Source organism: Pan paniscus, chromosome X (genome assembly GCF_029289425.2).
Source record: "Pan paniscus chromosome X, NHGRI_mPanPan1-v2.0_pri, whole genome shotgun sequence".
In the NCBI taxonomy this organism is placed as follows: Eukaryota; Metazoa; Chordata; class Mammalia; order Primates; family Hominidae; genus Pan; species Pan paniscus.
This window is the reverse complement of record NC_073272.2, coordinates 119,300,629-119,321,751: the sequence shown is the minus strand read 5'-3', so window position 1 is coordinate 119,321,751 and position 21,123 is coordinate 119,300,629. Positions and strand designations below refer to the sequence as shown.

At 47.6% G+C, this 21,123-nt stretch overlaps 1 protein-coding gene across 1 annotated transcript in view; it reads right to left on the bottom strand.

Moving 5' to 3' along the window:
- AKAP14 (A-kinase anchoring protein 14) overlaps window positions 1-19,216 on the bottom strand; it is a 30,431-nt gene extending 11,215 nt beyond the window's left edge. The window contains exons 1-4 of the mRNA XM_003806400.5: window positions 17,948-19,216; window positions 17,668-17,780; window positions 10,545-10,723; window positions 10,350-10,441 (exon numbers count right to left, since the gene is read on the bottom strand). Coding sequence (XP_003806448.1) covers window positions 10,350-10,441; window positions 10,545-10,713 — 261 coding nt within the window. The 5' untranslated portion in view covers window positions 10,714-10,723; window positions 17,668-17,780; window positions 17,948-19,216. The remainder of the gene's footprint in view (window positions 1-10,349; window positions 10,442-10,544; window positions 10,724-17,667; window positions 17,781-17,947) is intronic.
- Between the last annotated feature and the right edge of the window lie 1,907 nt (window positions 19,217-21,123).

The following is a 21,123-nucleotide window of genomic DNA, read 5'->3' as shown; positions in this document are numbered from 1 at the left end:
CCACTCCTAATTTTTTTTATTGGGGTCAAACTAGGGTCAGCTCCCAATTATCACCATGGGTGGAGGAGAGAAAAGGTTAAGCTGAAATGAAACAAGTGAAGAATGCAAACATCAGTTGAGATTGAGCCTTGGACTGTAGGGACACACATTGATTGATTGATTGATTGATTGATTGAGACAGAGCCTCACTTCTTCACCCAGGCTGGAGTGCAGTGGCGTGATCTTGGCTCATTGCAACCTCTGCCTCCTGGGTTCAAGCGATTCTCCTGCCTCAGCCTCCCGAGTAGCTGGGATTACAGGCATGCGCCACCACGCCCAGCTAATTTTTGTATTTTTGGTAGAGATGGGGTTTCGCCATGTTGCCCAGGCTGATCTCAAACTCCTGAGCTCAAGTGTTCCACCTGCCTTGGCCTCCCAAAGTGCTGGGATTACAGGTGTGAGCCACCATGCCCAGCAAGGCACACCCTTCAATGTCTACATGTACATACAGACAGATGTTGCTTCAGACCCCCTCACAGGAGGCAGGTTCAATTAATTGGAAAATAATTAGAAAGTGATTAGAACACTTGTTCTGCTCATCCCAGGAGACCTAAATGTGTGACTGGAAAGTAATGAGGCTGGCTTTAGCCATTTGTGAAAATCCAACTCACTTAATTGTAGCCATAGGTGGTATATAAAATAAGTTCAGGGAGGCAATAGAATAATCCACATCCTACAGAAAGGAGGGATTCCTTGTTTGCACCCTTGGAGAAGCTTGCCCCTTTCTTTTTAAATTTTTATTTTATTTTATTTTATTTATTTATTTATTTATTTTAGAGACCAGGTCTTGCTATATTGTCCAGGCTGGCCTTGAACTCCTGGGCTCGAGCAATCCGCCCGCCTCAGCCTACCAAAGTGCTGGGATTACAGGCATGAGCCACCACTCCCAGGCGCTTTCCCCTTTCAAGGCACAAATCTTCATAGTGATGAGAGTTGAGAAACAAAATCTTCCTTGGAATGTCTCCTTTGTCTGGGCCTATTCTTGGAGTTGAGATGGGAATACAGTCCCACCGCTGCGGATTCTAATACATAGGGCCAACCTTTTCAATCCACAGTTGGTTACATCCATGGATGGGGGGACGACTAAGGGACTTGAGCGCACGTGGATTTTGATATGCATGGAGGGTCTGAAAACGTATTCCCCTGCAGATATGGACAGCCAACTGTACACAACTAAGGTTAACTACATTATTGAAAGTAGCATTTAGGCTGGGCACAGTGGCTCACGCCTGTAATGCCAGCACTTTGGGAGGCCGAGGTGAGCGGATCACTTGAAGTCAGGAGGTTGCAGTGAGCCAAGATCATGCCATTGCACTCCAGCCTGGGCTACAAGAGTGAAATTCCATCTCAAAAAAAAAAAAAAAAGTAGCATTCATTCAGTTCTTCTTTCCTTCTTTCCTTCCTTCCTTAATCCATTTTTTATTAACCTTCAATCATATCTATTCTACCTGAAATGTGTCTCAAATCTATCCATTCTTCTCCAGTCCCACTGCCACTGCTCTACTTCAGCTCTTAGTGTTTCTCACCTGGACTTAGGCAATAACCTATCTAGACTCCATTGTCCTCAACCTCACTTCTCCAATCCCCCACCCACAATGAAGCCAGAGTTATTTTCCTTAAGCACAGCTTCAGTCATAGCTGATCAGCTCAAAAACCTCCCGTGGGCGGGGCGCAAGCTTAGTGGCTCACGCCTGTAATCCCAGCACTTTGGGAGGCTGAGGCGGGCAGATCACTTAAGGTCAGGAGTTCGAGACCAGCTCGGCCAACATGGTGAAACCCCGTCTCTACTGAAAATGCAAAAATGAGCCGGGCGTGGTGGTGGGTGCCTGTAATCCCAACTACTTGAGAGGCTGAGGCATGAGAATCCTTCGAACCCAGGAGGCGGAGGTTGCAGTGAGCTGAGATCGCGCCATTGCACTTCAGCCTGGGCGACAAGAGCGAAACTCCATCTCAGAAAAAAAAAAAAAGCAACCTCCAGCAACTCCCCCATTGCCTGCCAAACAAAATGAAAATGTTTCACTGTGTCATTTAAGACTTCCCACAATGGCCAGGCGTGGTGTAATCCCAGCACTTTGGGAGGCTGAGGCAGGAGGATCGCTTGAGCCCAGGAATTTAAGACTGCAGTGAGCTATGATCGTGCCACTGCACTCCAGGCTGGGAAACTCCTTGTCTCAGAAAAAAAAAAACAAGTTTCATGTCACACTTTTCTCAACAAAATGCTCATATTCCCATCAAGCTATAACTAGCACTATTCCCCATGTTTACACCATGCTTTTGATCCAGCTGTTGTCATTTCTTGAGAAGCTTCTCTCTATCACCTACTTGATAAATTCTGTTTTCCTTAAAACTACCACCTCCAAGAAGTCTTTCTGATCCCTCTTCCAACCAGATGTGACTTCACACCCTTTCCCTTTGAACACTGGTGGAACTTGTTTTCTGCCTGTCTTATGGCACTTGAGACATCCCCGCATAGTACAGCCATAAGGAACTGTCTGCGTTGTAGTCTCCATATTAAAAAATTTCTTTTCTTTTTTTTTTTTTTGAAACAGAGTCTCGCTCTGTCCCCCAGGCTGGACTGCAATGGCACCATCTCGGCTCGCTGCAACCTTCGCCTTCCAAGTTCAAACAATTCTCCCGCCTCAGCTTCCCTGAGTAGCTGGGATTACAGGCGCCCACCACCACACCCGGCTAATTTTTGTATTTTTAGTAGAGACAGGGTTTCACCATGTTGGTCAGGCTGATCTTGAACTCCTGACCTCAAGTTATCTGCCCACCTCGGCCTCCCAAACTGTTGGGATTACAGGCGTGAGCCACCATGCCCGGCCAATATTAAAACATTTCTAACAGGGCTGACTTATCTGTAAGGCATAGTAAGCTCAATACCTAGGGCCCACAAAAAAAAATGTGTTCATTTCTTTTAAAATTAGAAGAAAAAGGCCGGGCACAGTGGCTCACGCCTGTAATCCCAGCACTTTGGGAGGCCGAGGAGGGCGGATCACCTGAGGTCGGGAGTTCGAGACCAGCCTGACCAACGTGGCGTAATCCAGTCTCTACTAAAAATACAAAATTAGCCCAGCGTGGTGGCGCATGCCTGTAATCCCAGCTACTTGGGAGGCTGAGGCGGGAGAATCGTTTGAACCCGGGAGGCGGAGATTGTGGTGAGACGAGATTGCGCCATTGCACACCAGCCTGGGCAACAAAAGCAAAACTCTGTCTCAAAAAAAAGAAGAAGAATATATGAATTTTAGGGTCATGATTATATTCATCTTTATACCAGTGCTGTCTTGAATTTTTTCATCTTTTGAAGGAGAAAGGGGCCTACAAAGGGAAGAGTGCCTAGGGCCCACAGAAGTCAAAATGCATCCCTGATTCCTGGCACAGGGCCTTAGATTTCACAGGTGTTCAACAAATTCAATTCAACTGAACTTCCTTGGGCTGGCTCTCGGGGCACCAGAAGCTTCTGAATCAAAGAAGAGCCTGAATTAAGATGAAGGTTCACAGAAGGAAGGAATTGGGAGAGTCTAACAAGTCCCAGTAATGTGGAGAGGGAGTACAGGAGACATCAAAAAGATTTCAGGCCCTCCTTTAAAAAAAATGTAGGCTGGCCTTTTGCCTCAGCTTATTTCAAACTTGTACCCAATTGGCTGTTTCAGTCCAGAGAAGAGCACTGGACTCGAGATTCCTTGAGATCAGGAGCTGTGTATTCTTTCATGTATCATTATTCCTTTTTTCTGAGACAGGGTCTTACTCTGTCACCTAGGCTGGAGTGCAGTGGCACGATCATGGCTCATTGTAGCCTCAACCTTCCCGGGCTTAAGTGACCCTCCCGCCTCAGCCTCCCAAGTAGCTGAGACTACATACAGGCATGCACCACCGCACCTGGCTAATTTTTATATTTTTTGTAGAGATGACAGTCTCCCTATATTGCCCAGGCTGGTCTCAAACTCCTAGGCTCAAGTGATCCACTGGCCTCGGCCTCCCAAAGTCATTATTCCTTCCTTTTTTTTTTTTTTGAGACGGAGTCCCTCTCTGTCTTCCAGGCTGGAGTGCAGTGACGTGATCTCGGCACACTGCAACCTCCGCCTCCTGGGTTCAAGCGATTCTCCTTCCTCAGCCTCCTGAGTAGCTGGGATTACAGGTGCTCACCACCACGCCCAGCTAATTTTTGTATTTTTAGTAGAGATCCAGGCTGGTCTTGAACTCCTGACCTCAGGTAATCCACATGCCTCGGCCTCCCAAAGTGCTGGGATTATAGGCACGAGCCACCACGCCTGGCCCCAAAATCATTACTCCTTTTAATGAAGGGGCCCAACAGTCAACCCCTTATGGCTCATTGGAGCATGCCTCTTTTTTTTTTTTTTTTATGTTTTTGAGATGAAGTCTTGCTCTGTCACCCAGGCTTGAGTACAGTGGCGTTTTCTCGGCTCACTGCAACCTCCGCCTCCCGAGTTCAAGTGATTCTTCTGCCTCAGCCTCCCGAGTAGCTGGGATTACAGGTGTGCACCACCACATTTGGCTAATTTTTGTATTTTTAGTAGAGACGGAGTTTCTGTGCTCGCTTCGGCAGCACATATAGTAGAGACGGAGTTTCACCATGTTGGCCAGGCTGGTCTCAAACTCCTGACCACAGGTGATCCACCTGCCTCGGCCTTCCAAAGTGTTGGGATTACAGGCATGAGCCACCGCACCCAGCCAGAGCATGCCTTTTTTTTCAACTGTTCTATATTACTCAATATACTTTTCTAGCCCTAATGTTTAATCTGTCACACAATCACAGACTTTATAACATTGAATAGGTCACTAGAGATAATCTAATGCAGCCCTTCACTTTGCAGATGAGGATACCAGGGCCTAGAAGTAGGTAGGGACAGTCTAACACAATAAACTGGGACTGGTACCCAGGACTCCTGAGCAGCCCGCTCAGTGCTTTCTCCACCCCACTAGAAGCCTCAGTTCTAAGAGTTTCTTCTTCTCAGCTTGGCTCTTAGTGGATTTTTCCCCCCTTTTGTGAATGAAGGCAGCCTTACACATGACATTAAATTTAACTATTTTCATCAGGCGAATCTCCTCCCATTTTTATCCGTGTGCAGGCAGCAGACTTTTATGTATCAGCAGTGTGTGTGTTTTGTGATTTTTACATGATACTGCTTCATATACTCACTTCCAGGAAACAGTATCTCACTGTACTACTTGATCATGGATGGCTTAGCCAGCTACATACTACTGGACACTCACAATCAACAGACACATAGAAGTATATGCACAAGGCAAAAAACAATGAAAAAAAAAGTATATGCACAAAACTGTTATCCATGGTAAGTGACCTTTGGGGTAATAGAAATGGGTATTTTGGGTAATTTCATTTTCTAATTTGTATCTTTTTGCTCACTGGGCATTTTTTATAGTGATGTCTTTTTTTTATTATAAAAGTAATTTTAACTGTCTGAGGTGATGGGCATTCTCTGATTTTTCTTTTATAAGGAACCCATTTGTATATTCCTGTTGCCAGACTGTGTTCCTGAAGAGAATGAACCAACTTTGCCATTGGCAATGTGTAAGTGTTCCCTCTCCACAACTATACCATCCTATACCATCCTTCTTCTTTTTTTTTTTTTTTTTTTTGACAGAGTCTCACTCTGTTGCCCAGGCTGGAGTGCAGTGGCACGATCTCAGCTCACTGCAACCTCCGCCTCCCAGGTTCAAGTGATTCTCCTGCCTCAGCCTCCCAAGCAGCTGGGATTACAGGCACACACTACCACACCCAGTTAATTTTTTTGTATTTTTGTAGAGACAGGGTTTCACCATGTTGACCAGGCTGTTCTCAAACTCCAGACCTCAAGTGATCTGCCCGCCTCGCCCTCCCAAAGTGCTGGGATTACAGGCGTGAGCCACTGCGCCCAGCCTGTACCAGCTTTCTGATACCAGGTTTAATTATTCGTATTCACATTGTAGTACCTTAAAATCATTTGAATTTGTATTTTTAAATGATAATAAAAGTCTGCATTATTTTTGTCATCCAAAAGTACTTTTCCTGGGTCAGTAGAAGCTGATGAGAAAAAACAAATAAGAAAAAAAAATACTTTTCCTACTGTGGTGGAAAGAATATATCAGATAGAACTGACTGGGTGCAGTGGCTCACACCGGGTGCAGTGGCCACTGCCAGTGGCTGGCAGTAATCCCAGCACTTTAGGAGGCTGAGGCAGGAGGACTACTTGAGGCCAGGAGTTCAAGACCAGCCTGAGCAACAAAGTGAGACCTCATCTCTACAAAAAAATAAAGAATTTACTCGGCCATGGTGCTGTGTACCCATAGTCCTAGCTACTCAGGAGGCTGAGGCAGGAGGATCACTTGAGCCCAGGAGTTTGAGGCTGCAGTGAGCCGAGATTGCGCCACTGCACTCCAGCTTGGGCGACAGAGCAAGACTCTGTCTCAATAAATAAATAAATATTTTTTAAAAAGAATGTATCAGGCCAGGCACAGTGGCTCACGCTTGTAATCCCAGCACTTTGGGAGGCTGAGGTGGGCAGATCACTTGAGGTCAGGAGTTTGAGACCAGACTGGCCAACATGGTGAAACCCCATCTCTACTAAAAATGCAAAAATTAGCCAGGCATGGTAGCATGCACCTGTAGTCCCATCTACTCGGGAGCCTGAGGCAGGAGAATCCCTTGAACCCAGGAGGCAGAGGTTGCAGTGAGCCAAGATGGTGCCACTGCACTGCAGCCCTGGGTGACAGAGCAATGCCCTGTCTCACAAAAAAAAAAAAAAAATCAGACAGACATATGATCATAACTTCGTTTTGCTGCTCAATCAGAGAGAGGTTGGGCAATTTGTGCAAAGTTCTCATCTTTTAAATGGGTACACTGATATACCCATACACAGTTTTGTTGTGAGGATTAAACGAGATAATGCATGATGATGTGCACTGCAGTGCTTAACACATAGCAGTACTCAGTAAATGGCAACTCCTAATTTACCATCCCCTGATGTGTAGTGGACCCTGGGAAACTGGCAATAAGCTTGAAAAAGCTCTCCATCAGAAATGCCTCACACTTTGGCCGGGTGCAGTGGCTCACACCTGTAATCCCAACACTTTGGGAGGCCAATGTGGGTGGATCACCTGAGGTCAGGAGTTCGAGACCAGCCTGGCCAAAATGGTGAAACCCCATCTCTACTAAAAATTAAAAATAAAAAATAAATTGGCCTGGCATGGTGGCAGGTGCCTATAATTACAGCTACTCGGGAGGCTGAGGCAAGAGAATCACTTGAACCCAGGAGGTGGAGGTTGTAGTAGGCCGAGATCGCACCATTGCATTCCAGCCTGGGTGACAAGAGTGAAACTCTGTCTCAAAAAAAAAAAAAAAGAAGGGCCGGGCGCGGTGGCTCACGCCTGTAATCCCAGCACTTTGGGAGGCCGAGGCAGGCGGATCACAAGGTCAGAAGATCGAGACCATCCTGGCTAACATGGTGAAACCCTGTCTCTACTAAAAATACAAAATATTAGCCAGCACGGTGGCACATGCCTGTAGTCCCAGCTACTCGGGAGGCTGAGATAGGAGAATCACTTGAACCTAGGAGGCGGAGGGTGCAGTGAGCCAAGATCACGCCACTGCACTCCAGCCTGGGCGAAAGAGTGAGACTCCGTCTCAAAAAAAAAAAAAAAAAAAAAAAAAAGAAATGCCAGGCATGCTGCATTAGTGGGGCTGGGAACAGGGCGATTTTACATCATGAGTTAATATAACATGTTTAGCTTTTCAGTCATTTACTTTTTAATTGTCTCTGTCCTCACAACAGCCCTACGAAATAGGTAAGACAAATCCTTTGACCTGGCTCTTCATCTGTGAAGAAATATGGTAATGCAATAATAAATCTGCTCATGTATTCAACATAGAGTTATTGAGCATCTGTGTACCTGACATTGCTAGGGGCTGGGAAGAGAGCAGTCAAGAGAAATCTGCCCTCATGGACCATATGGTCTGGTGGTGGAAGACAGGCAGCAGGACAAGTAAATAGACTCTAGTAGGCAGAAAGAAGTGCGAAGGGAAAAATGAATCAGAGAAGTGGAGAGGGTTGTGATTTTAGATGAAGTGGCCAAGAAAAGCCTCAATGAGCAGGTGATAGTTTTCAACAAAGATCTGAAGGGAGGTAAAGCAGTGAGCCATGGGTATACATCTTAGGGGAGAGGGTTCCAGGCAGAGGGAACAGCAAGAGCAAGGGTCCTGACAGGGGAACATGCCTGGCAGTCGAGGAACGGCAAGGAGGCAAGTGTGGCCGAGGGAAGAAGGTGAGAGGGGGGAAGGAGTGATGGGAGCTGAACCATAAGTTGGGAGGGGAAAGGGAACTCAGATCATATTGGGCCTTGTAGACCATTGTCAGGACTTACTTTTGCCTTTTACTCAGAATGACCAGTGGGATTTGCAAGGGAAATTTTTCCTACTTGCTATGTGTTCCATTCTAGTTTGATTCAGGAACCCTGAGTGCAGTAGGCAGGGGCCTTTGCCCAACCCCAAATGGAGAAGTGCTCCACAGCAGGAAGGCTCAAGAATAACTTGCACCATTCATCTTCACTATGCTCAAGATACCCCTCCTAATGAGAACGGTGAGTGGTGTCCGCTGGAGCATAGAAGGCGTGGAGCCAGAAATCCCTGACTTTTCCTCCTTCACACCTGACCAGGCCTTCCTAAGGCCTGGGAAACTGCCCTGAGGGCTGTAGGCTTTGAGGGGCTGGCCTGGGGAACAGAGAGAGCTGGAACTTTTCCCAGGGGTAGGGGAGTTCGCCTCCACCAATTTCAACTGGTCTCTGTTCCACAGAAGCACAATGAGAAGGATTTCAAGCCATTTTTTTTTTTTTTTTGAGACAGGGTCTCACTCTGTCACCCAGGCTGAGTGCAGTGGCGCAATCACAGCTTACTGCAGCCTCGACCTCCTGGGCTCAAGTGATCCTCCCACCTCAGCCTCCTGAGTAGCTGGAACTATACGTGCATACCACCACGCCCGGCTAATTATTATTATTTTTTTTTGAGACGGAGTCTTGCTCTGTCGCCCAGGATTGAGAATGCAGTGGTGTAATCTCAGCTCACTGCAACCTCTGCCTCCTGGGTTCAAGCGATTCTTCTGCCTCAGCCTCCCGAGTAGCTGGGATTACAGGCGCCCAGCACCACGCCTGGCTAATTTTTGTATTTTTAATAGAGACGGGGTTTCACCATATTGGCCAGGCTGGACTTGAACTCCTGACCTTGTGATCTGCCCACTTTGGCCTCCCAAAGTGCTGGGCTTACAGGCGTGAGCCACTATGCCTGGCCTAATTTTTTAGTTTTATAGAGATGGGGTCCCACTATGTTGCCCAGGCTGTCTCAAACTCTTAGGCTCAAATGATTGATTCTCCCGTCTTGGTATTTCAAAGTGCTGGGATTACAGATGTGAACCACTGCGCCTGGCCCAAGCCATTCTCCTTTATTCACTCACCAGTTATGCAAAGTAATCCAGGGCCTTCTCAGCAAAGCTGCCACATGAAGAAGTCAGAGTCAGACACAGGCAGAAAAACAAAGGAATTCATGGGATTGTACATCTTACTATGCAGGCAATATATTCCAAAGCCAAATCAAAAAGTCTTTTGATCCATCTGCATCCCCTCTGTTAACAGGAGCATTCTAAAGTTGGTGGTGGAGGCTGGGTGCAATGGCTCACACCTGTAATCCCAGCACTTTGGGAGGCCAAGGCAGGAGGATCCCTTGAGGCCAGGAGTTCGAGGCCAGCCTGAGCAACATAGCACGACCCTGTCTCTACAAAAAAAAATTAGCCAGGTGTGGTGACACATGCCTGTCTACTTGGAAGGCTGAGGTGGGAAGATCGCTTGAGCCCAGGAGTTCAAAGCTGCAGGGAGCTAGGATCGAGCCCCTGCACTGCAGCCTCGGTGACAGAGTGGGACCCTGTCTCTAAAAAAAATAAACAAAATAATGGTGGTGGAGAACTCCTATTTTGGAGGAGCATCTCCCTCCTTAGGCCACTAGGCCCCCATTTAATGCACCAGCATGGACAAATTGCTTAAGTAGGAAGAGCAGATTTTCCCAGGGAAATGTAAGGTTAGAATGATACAGACACAGGGAAAATGATTGTGATTGTGCATTTCACCTTCAAAGACTATCCCACCTTGATTTTGGAACTGAGATGGAGACGATGTTTACTTATTCTAGTCAGCCCCCTTTGATACCATCTCCTAGATTTTCCAGACTTCAAACTTTTGATCTGCTGAGAGTCTCTTTATTGTTCTTCACACTGGTGTACCATGCTGGAGTGGTCGGCCTAACTTACCGAAAAATATTCGTCAATTTGTTTAAGACCCTTTTCCACAGTGAATTCACCGTGAGTCATCCACTTGATGTTTTTCAAAGGGTTTCGCTCCTCTGCAAAAAAAAAGGTGTGAATTTGTTAGTTGCCAGGTAGTGTGGTGCTATATTTAGACTATATAGACAATTATTTAGGCATCCAAACAAACAGGATCACTACCTTCCACAATCTTAACAGCATAATTGATGACATCCTCAACCAGAGCTAGAGCTACTTGAGTCAATTCATCCTCGTAGTTCTTGTCTTGTGTATTCGGCATTGTTTGGCTTGCGGCTTTTTTATCCTCATCCATTGCTTTCTGGCTTGTTGAATTTTGAGTCTCACTCATTTTCTTTTTCCTGGGGAAAAAAAGAAGTTACTGTGTGCCTGTGTGTGTACACACATGTGAACACACTCATATAAGTACAGATCATCTCTTGAAGAATCACAAGAGACAGGAAGCAGTTATTGCCTCTAGGGAGGGGATTAGGGGTTTAAGGGTAGGAGTCAGACCTGTGCCTAGCTGCTGATATCTACTTTTCCTGAAAACCAAGGATTCTCACATTCTCAAAATCATAATGAGGCCCGGCGCGGTGGCTCACGCCTGTAATCCCAGCCCTTTGAGAGCCCGAGGCGGGCAGATCACCTGAGGTCAGGAGTTCAAGACCAGCCTGACCAACATGGTGAAACCCTATCTCTACTAAAAATGCAAAATTTGCCGGGTGTGGTGGCGGGCGCCTGTAATTCCAGCTACTCGGGAGGCTGAGGCAGGACAATTGCTTGAACCTGGGAGGTGGAGGTTGCAGTGAGCCAAGATCGCGCCATTGCACTCCAGCCTGGGCAACAAGAGCAAAACTCCATCTCAAAAACAAAACAAAAAACAAAAAAACACCATAATGGCTTAAATCAAAATGTAGTAGAAAAAAAGCAGCACTTCTTTGGAGTGCCTAGCAATACTGATTCCAAGTTGAATCTTTGATAAGAAACCCAATCCCTGCTAGGAGCAACTGAGGGCACCTGGCTCTTTTAAAATGATGTTAAAATGAAGTGGGTGTGGTGGCATGTGCCTGTAATCTCAGCTATTCAGGAGGCTGAAGCAGGGGGACAGTTTGAGGCTATGAGTTTCAAACCAGCCTGGGCAACATAGTGAGATCTCCCCACTCCCCAACCTGTCTTAACTTTTAAAAAGAAATATAAAGGCCCGGCGCGGTGGCTCACGCCTGTAATCCCAGCACTTTGGGAGCCTGAGGCAGGCAGATCACGAGGTCAGGAGTTGAAGACCACTCTGGCCAACATGGTGAAACCTCGTCTCTACTAAAAATACAAAAATTAGCTGGGCATGGTGGCTCATGCCTGTAATCCCAGCTACACAGGAGGCTGAGGCAGGAGAATTGCTTGAACCGGGACCCAGGAGGCAGAGGTTGCTGTGAGCCGAGATCGCACCACTGCACTCCAGCCTTCCAGCCTGGGCTACAGAGGGAGACTACATCTCAAAAAAAAAAAAATGTATAAAGACAGTGTTTTGTTTTTTGTTTGTTTGTTTGTTTGTTTGAGTCAGAGTTTTGTTCTTGTTGCCCAGGTTGGAGAGCAATGGCGCTATCTCGGCTGACCGCAACCTCCGCCTCCCGGGAGAATCTGGGTTCAAGTGATTCTCCTGCCTCAGCCTCTCGAGTAGCTGGGATTGGAGGCATGCGCCACCACGCCCGGCTAATTTTGTATTTTCAGTAGAGATGGGGTTTCTCCATGTTGGCCAGGCTGGTCTCGAACTCTTGACCTCAGGTGATCCACCTGCCTCGGCCTCCCAAAGTGCTAGGATTACAGGCGTGAGCCAGAGCGCCGGCTAAGATAGTGGTTTTTTTTTTTGAGACAAAGTTTCGTTCTGTCGCCCAGGCTGGAGTGCAATGGCACAATCTTGGCTCACTGCAACCTCCGCCTCCCGGATTCAAGTGATTCTTCTGTCTCAGCCTCCCGAGTAGCTGGGACTACAGGTGTGTGCCACCATGCCTGGCTAATTTTTTGTAGTTTTAGTAGAGACGGGGGTTCACCATGTTGGCCAGGCTGGTCTTGAACTCCTGACCTCAAGTGATCCACCCACTTTGGACTCCCAAAGTGCTGGGATTACAGGTGTGAGCCACCACACCTGGCCTATAAAGATAGTGTTAAAATGAGTAGAGGCATTACAGCAGAGGAATATTGGTTTCATAGTTCTCTCTCTTGGGTTTTTCCAGTACAGTATACAATTATATCATCTCCAATAAACTGTCACTTTTATCATCTTTTTTCCAGGAGTATATATCTCTTATGAGTATTAGCTTTGGTTAATACTTCCAGAAAAATGTAAAATGAAAGTGGAAATAATGAGCATCCTCCTATTGTGTCTGACTTTGATGGCCTTGCTTTCTGGTGTTACACCATTAGTATGATGTGGTTTGTGGTTTGAGATGTATCACATCAAGAAAACATTCGTCTGTTCCTGTTCTAGTAAGATTTTTATCATAAATGATAGCTATAATCTTCCAGATGCCTTTAACATGTATTGACAATGTGAAAATTTGTGTTACTAGGGCTGTAAAGATGGCTCCATCACAGAGCTAGAAGTCTTTGCTCATTTTCAATGTTTTTTACATCTTTTCCCTTGAGTCTTAAATCCTTTCTTTTCTTGCTACTGTTTAAGTCTCTTTGCTTATGAAAAATTGCTTACTTCCAGCACAGCTTTAAATTCCTTACAGGCGGCTGGGTGCAGTGGCTCAGGCCTGTAATCCCAGCACTTCGGGAGGCCAAAGTGGGAGGATCGCTTAAGTGCAGGAGATTGAGATCAGCCTGGACAACATAGCAAGGCCCCATCTCTACAAAAGTTTAAAAAATTAGCCAGGCATGGTGATGTGTGCCTATAATCCCAGCTTTCTACTCACAAGGCTGATGTAGGAGGATCACTTGAGCCTGGGAGGTCGAGGCTGCAGGGAGCCGTGATCTCACCACTGTACTCCAGTCTGGGTGACAGAGCGAGACCCTGTCTCAGAGAAAATAAAAAACATGGCCGGGCACGGTGGCACATGCCTGTAATCCCAGCAATTTGGGAGGCCAAGGGGGGTAGATCACCTGAGGTGAGGAGTTTGAGACTAGCCTGGCCAACATGGAGAAACCCCATCTCTACTAAAAATACAAAAATTGGCCTGGGCCAGGTTTGGTGGCTCAAGCCTGTAATCCCAGCTCTTTGGGAGGCCGAGGCGGGTGGATCACCTGAGGTCAGGAGTTCAAGACTAGCCTGGCCAACAAGGCAAAACCCCGTCTCTACTAAAAATACAAAAATTAGCCAGGTGTGGTGGCACGTGCCTGTAATCCCAGCTACTCAGGAGGCTGAGGCAGGAGAATCGCTTGAATCTGGGAGGCGGAGGTTGTGGTGAGCCCAGATCACGCCATTGCACTCCAGCCTGGGCAATGAGAGTGAGACTCCATCTCAAAAAAAAAAAAAAGTTGGACTGGCATGGTGGCCAGCACCTGTAATCCCAGCTACTCGTGAGGCTGAGGCAGGAGAATTGCTTGAACCCGGGAGGCAGAGGTTGCAGTGAGCCGAGATTGTGTCACTGCACTCCAGCCTGGTGACAGAGCAAGGCTGTCTCAAAAAATAAAAAATAAGTATGTTGCAAGCAATCCTTCCATTGAGTGGAAGGGCTACATGAAAGTGGGTATCTCTCTCCAAATGGAGCTATTTTTCTATAAATAACAGCTCCCAATTTGGGGGTGTTTAATGTGCTATGTTTCATTTAACTGTCATCACAGCCCTATGAAAGAGTGCGCTGGGCACCTTCCATTTGCCTTTCCAAATCCACTGTCCTTGCATCTCCTCCTGCTTCCTGCCCTGGAAAACTAACCTGACTGCACCCATAAATGGTGCCCTCTGGCTTCTAGGGGGTTCCACACAATAAGGAGATCAGGAAGTCAAAATGTATGTCCCTGGTGGTTTTCTCCCTGCGAGTTGGCTGATGGCTGGCTGCATGAAGTCCCCAGCGTCTTTCAGGGCGGCGCTCTCCCAGCTTCCCAGTGTGGTAAGGGTAAGCATTCTCTCCCCTCAACGTTTTAGGCCCACTGTTACTAGCCCCGGGGAGCTGCACCTTCCTCTGTTGCCCTGCACTCTGGCCACACCTTTGTAAATATTCCCTTACTTAACCCTTCTACAGCTATCCTCATTTTAATATGCCAACAGTTTCCTACAGGAGCCCTGAGTCACAGACAGAGGGCCTGTTGCTGCCATGTGAAAATGAGGAAACTGAGCTGTACACCCACAGTGTCTGGCTTCACAGCCCATGCTCTCAACTGTGCTGCTCTTCTCCCTCCAAGATTCAGAAAGAGCAGTAGGGCCCTATTCTCACATTTTCTTTCTTCCTTTTTTTTTTTTTTTTTTTTTTGAGACAGAGTCTTGTTCTGTCACCCAGGCTGGAGGGCAGTGGCACGATCTCCGCTCACTGCAACCTCCGCCTCCTGGGTTCAAGCAATTCTGCTGCCTCAGCCTCCCGAGTAGCTGGGATTACAGGCACCTGCCACCACGCCCAGCTAATTTTTGTATTTTTAGTAGAGACGGGGTTTCACCATCTTGGCCAGGCTGGTCTTGAACTCCTGACCTCCTGATCCACCCACCTCAGTCTCCCAAAGTGCTGGGATTACAGGTGTGAGCCATCGCGCCTGGCCTTATTCTCACATTTTCATCTAGAGTCCAGTGACCCACTCTCTCTCTGGGAGCCTCTTTCACAAAAGGCAACTCTTTTTTTTTTTTTTTCGAGACGGAGTTTTCACTCTTGTTGCCCAGGCCGGAGTGCAATGGCAAAATCTCGGCTCACTGCAACCTCTGCCTCCCGGGTTCAAGTGATTCTCCTGCCTCAGCCTCCCAAGTAGCTGGGATTACAGGTGTCCGCCACCATGCCCGGCTAGTTTTTGTTATTTTTAGTAGAGACGGGGTTTCACCATGTTGGCCAGGCTGGTCTTGAACTCCTGACCTCAGGTGATACACCTGCCTCAGTGTAATCTCCAAAGTGCTGGGATTACAGGTGTGAGCCACCACGCCCGGACAAAGGGCAACTCTCTGTTTCCTTTCTTGACATCATCATTGATCCCAGGGGGTAGTAGATACTGCAAAAGGCAACCTGGCTCCAACGGCCATCAGTTCAAGAACCACTGGGACAGCCTTTGAACATCCCTGAAATAATGTTGGCTATTGTTCATTTTAGCTTTTTGTTTTCCTTTTTTTTCTCTTGAGATAGGGTCTTGCTCTGTTACCCGGGCTGGAGTACAGTGGTGCAATCACAGCTAGCTGCAGCCTCAACTTCCTGGGCTCAGGTGATCCTCCCACCTCAGCCTCCTGAGTAGTTGGGCCTAAAGGCCTATACCACCACAGCTGGCTATTATTTTTTTCTTTTGAGACAGAGTCGCACTCTGTCACCCAGGCTGGAGTGCGGTGGCGCAATCTCGGCTCACTGCAACGTCCGCCTCCTGGGTTCAAGCAATTCTCCTGCCTCAGCCTCCTGAGTAGCTGGGATTACAGGTGTGTAAATACAAAATACAAAAGTATTGTAAATACAAAAATACGCCCAGCTAATTTTTGTATTTTTAATAGAGACAGGGTTTTACCATGTTGGCCAGGCTGGTCTTCAACCCCTGACCTCGGGTGATCTGCCCGCCTCCGCCTCCCAAAATGCTGGGATTACAGGCATGAGCCACCGTGTCCTGCCTACACCAGGCTATTTATTTTATAGGTCTCAGTATGTTGCCCAGACTGATGTTGGCATTTTTAAGCTCAGTTTGCCTCTGCCCCAGTTCCTTGTTGCTACAGCTGGAGGTAGACAGGATCATCTGCCGGAGCACACAGAGCATTTCCAGGTTGCCCACTCCAGAGCAGCCAGAGGCTAAAGGGTGGTCAGTGAGGAGCCTAAAGGTCCTTAACACTAGAGAACTGGCTCTCCCTAGCCCTTAGGCCATGCCAATTTGGCCAGAGCAACCTGCTATAAACTCTGTAGTTAAAGACAACTGTACAAAGGTTTTTGGGTAAATTGGTAATTTCAGTAGACTTTGGTGAGGTAGCCATATATCAACTTGATCCTTTAGAAAATTGTCCATTTGGGCCGGGCACAGTGGCTCACACCTATAATCCCAGCACTTTGGGAGGCCAAGGCGGGCGGATCACGAGGTCAGGAGATCGAGACCATCCTGGCTAACACAGTGAAACCCCGTCTCTACTAAAAATACAAAAAATTAGCCAGCCGTGGTGGTGGGTGCCTATAGTCCTAGCTACTTGGGGGTCTGAGGCAGAAGAATGGCATGAATCCGGGAGGCAGAGTTTGCAGTGAGCCAAGATCTCACCACTTCACTCCAGCCTGGGCAACAGAGTGCAACTCCACCTCAAAAAAGAAAAGAAAGAAAGAGAGAAAGAAGGAAAGAAGAAAAGAAAGAAAGAAAATTGTCCATTTGGGGCCAGGCGCGGTGGCTCACACCTGTAATCCCAGCACTTTGGAAGGCCAATGTGGGAGGATTACCTGAGGTCAGGAGTTCGAAACCAGCCTGGCCAACATGATGAAACCCCCATCTCTACTAAAAATACAAAAATTAGCAGGGCGTGGTGGTGCATGCCTGTAGTTCCAGCTACTCGGGAGGCTGAGGCAGGAGAATCACTTGAAACCAGAGGCGGAGGTTGCAGTGAGCCTTGATCGCGCTGCTGCACTCCAGCCTGGGCGACAGAGCGAGACTCTGTCTCAAAAAAAAAAAAAAAAAAGAAAAGAAAAGAAAAGAAAAGAAAAGAAAAGAAAACTGCCCATTTGGTAACTTGGACATTCAGTAACTTTGCTTTCAGCAAATTTCCTATTGATAAATCGATGAGAAGTCAAATCTGTGACCTCCAACACGAAGCACATGGGGTGTGTGCTTTATGCATGGAAGGACCTCCTTAAGACTTTCCCTGGGGAGCCTGTGCTCCAACAGGAGAGGGAAGATGGGGAGCAGTGCCCAGGAAGAAGCTCAATTTTTACCCTCACACATCTGTGGGCCCACACCATTCTTAAGCCTCCCTCCCACTGGCATCTCCTAGTTATTTTTCTTCCCTTCCCTCCCCTCCTCTCCCCTCCCCTCTGCTCCCCTCCCCTCCCCCTCCCTCTCCCTTGTCCTCCCCTCCCCTCCCCTCCCCTTCTCAGAGGCCAGATAGGCAGGGTGGGTGGGAAGAGATGGGGGGAATGGTAACGTTTGGGGTCTGGGTGATGAATAGGGAGAACCACTGCAAGTCCTTTCTGTGGACTCCCCCACCCCGGAGAATCCCCAGTACCGGAGTGAGCAGATCTTCTTTGCTTGGAACAGGAGCAGTGGTAGGTGGCTGGGGATGTCTCAGGATTCTCTCAGTAGCTTCTCTCAGATTGCCAGATGGAATGTTTGCAAGTGCTGCCAAGGAAACAACAATTTCAACCAATGAGAAGCATAGCCTACATGTTTCTGACTGCTTATGTTAATAACAGAGGGTAAGATGGGAGGGGGTGAGGGAAGGAGGGGAGAGCCAATCACAGCAACTGTCTGACCGCAATAATAGGACCAAACTGTAGTAGCTATACCTAGCTTCTCTTCAGCCGAAGATGAGCTTACAGGGCCATGCCAGGAAGAACAGTGGTGATAAGCCTCACAGCTGGTATGTATTGGGCATCCCTATGATATGCCAGTCACTGTGTTAAGCCTTCAGTGTCTGAAGTCATTTACTCCTCACAATAGCATTATGAGGTATTAGTATTTGCATATTGCAGTTGAACAGACTGAGGTACAGCAAGTACTGTCCCAAACTCACACCCAAAGCTGACTTCTTTGGCTGAGCTTTTACTTTTTCATTTCCAAATTCTGAGGTTAGGACTTCCCATGTGTACTTCATTGCTTTGCAAACCAAAAAGTATCTGAAACAGGTCTCAATTTACCAGTTTATTTTGCCAAGGTTAAGGATGTGTCTGGGAGACAGGTCTGTGCCTTTCTCCAAAGATGACTTTGAGGGCTTCAGTATTTATTTATTTATTTAAAGACAGGGTCTCACTGTCACCCAGGCTGAAATGCAGTGGCACAGTCATGGCTCACCCCAGCCTCCACTGCCTGGGCTCAAGTGATTCTCCCACCTCAGCCTCCCAGGTAGCTGGGACTATAGGTGTGCCACCACCACACCTGGCCAATTTTTAAATTATTTGTAGAGACAAGGTCTCGCTCTGTTGCCCAGGCTGGTCTCGAACTCCTGAGCTCAAGCTATCCTCCTGCCCCAGCCTCCCAAAGTGCTGGGATTACAGCCATGAGCCACCCCACCTGGCCAGGCTTCAGGTTTTAGTTTGTTTGTTTGAGACGGAGTTTCACTCTTGTTGCCCAGGCTGGAGTGCAATGGCACGATCTTGGCTCACTGCCACCTCTGCCTCCCGGGTTCAAGCGATTCTGCTGCCTCAGCCTCCCAAGTAGCTGGGATTACAGGCTCCTGCCACCACACCCAGCTAGTGTTTGTATTTTTAATAGAGACGGGATTTCACCATCTTAGTCAGGCTGGTCTCGAACTCTTGACCTTAGGCGATCCATGCACCTCGGCCTCTCATGGTGCTGGGATTACAGGCCTGAGCCATCACGCCCGGCCTAGGCTTCAGTATTTAAAGGAGAAATGCAAGGGCAGGTGCAGTGGCTCACGCTTGTAATCCCAGCACTTTGGGAGACCAAGGCAGGCAGATCACCTGAGATCAGGAGTTGGAGACCAGCCTGGCCAATATGGTGAAACTCTGTCTCTACCAAAAATACAAAAATTAGCTGGGCATGGTGGTGGGCACCTGTAATCCCAGCTACTTGGGAGGCTGAGGCAGGAGAACCGCTTGAACCCGGGAAGTAGAGGTTGCAGTGAGCCAAGATTGCGCCACTGCACTCCAACCTGGGCAACAAGAGCTAGACTCCGTCTCAAATAATAACAATAATAATAATAAAAAATAATAATAATAAAGGGGAAATGCGAGCTTGAGGGAAGAGAGGGAAGGTATGGTCACATGATTGAATCCACATGTTGCAAGAGAAAAAGAGCAGGTAGAGGAAGAATCAATTATGTATCTGTCTCCTGCTCAGTAAATCAGCACTTTACATAAGATAAGGTAAACATAGAGTAGCTACAGGTGGAGATATTTAACCTGTTATTTGTAGCTGTCTGCTTAGGAACAAAAGGAAAGGCAGCTTCTTGCATGACTCAGCTTTCAGTTTAATTTTTTTTCCTTTTGGCAGAGTGAATTGGGGTCCCAAGTTTTTATTTTCCTTTTACAGCTTTCAAAGATGTCTTTTATGAATCAAAGATGAAAGAGATATAGTGCTTATCAGCTTACACTCAGGAACAATTTAACATTTTTCTTTCTCAGTTCCCTTGTCTATAAAATGGGGTTAATAACAATGCCTACAGAATAGGGATTTTATGGGGATCAAACCAGGCAATTCATGTGAAGACCAAGAACAATGCCTGGTACATCATAATCTCTCTCTATAATGATTAGATAGCCTTTCTTTTTCTCTCTCTCTCTCTCTCTTTTTTTTTTTTGAGACAGAGTTTTGCTCTTGTTGCCCAGGCTGGAGTGCAGTGGCACTATCTCGGCTCACCGCAACCTCCGCCTCCCAGATTCAAGCGATTCTCCTGCCTCAGCCTCCCGAGTAGCTGGGATTACAGGCACCTGCCACCACGCCCAGCTAATTTTTGGTCTCAAACTCCTGACCTCAGGTGATCCGCCCACCTTGGCCTCCCAAAGTGCTGGGATTACAGGTGTGAGCCACTGTGCCCAGCCTTTCTTTTTCTTTCTTTTTTTTTTTTTTTTTTGAGACAGGATCTCAAAATGTTTCCCAGCCTGGAGTGCAATGGTGTGATCAAGGCTCACTGCAGCCTCAACCTCCCAGGCTCAAGTGATCCTTCCAACTCAACCTCCTGGGTAGCTGGGCCCACGGGCATGTGCCACTACACCCAGTTTTTTTGTTTGTTTTTGTTTTTTGTTGAGACAAGGTCTCTATTTGTTGCCTGGGCTGGTCTTGAACTCCTAGGCTCCCACCTCCACCTCTCAAAGTGCTGGGATTACAGGCATGACCCACCATGCCCAGCCTAGATATCATTTCTATTAATAGTATTATTTATAGTAGTGGTATTGGCCAGGCATGGTAGCTCACGCCTGTAATCCCAGCACTTTGGGAGGCTGAGGTGGGTGGATCACCTGAGGTCAGGGGTTCAGGTCCAGCCTGGCCAACACAGTGAAACCCCGTCTCTACTAAAAAGTAGCTGGGCATGGTGGCGGGCGCCTGTAATCCCAGCTACTTGGGAGGCAGAGGCAGGAGAATCACCTGAACTGGAGATGCGGAGGTTGCAGTGAACCGAGATCTCGCCACTGCACTCCAGCCTGGGCAAAAAGAGCGAAACTCCGGCTCAAAGAAAAAAAAAAGACAGTGGATTTCAAACCCACCAAAGGAAGAAAACTGCAATGTTAAGTGTCTTTATCCAGGAAGAAATGCTGAGCTCACTGCCTGGAAGACATCACATGTTTTGAGGTCCCACACCCAGAGATCATGCTGTGGAGGTGGAGTGGTGAGGCAGGGGAATGGAGGGTGGGAAGGGAGGAGTTTTGGAGACAGTGTGGTTTAGTAGAAGAAACACAGACTCTGGGCCGGGCACAGTGGCTCACGCCTGTAATCCCAGCACTTTGGGAGGCTGAGGCGGGTGGATCACCTGAGGTCAGGAGTTCGAGGCCAACCTGGCCAACAT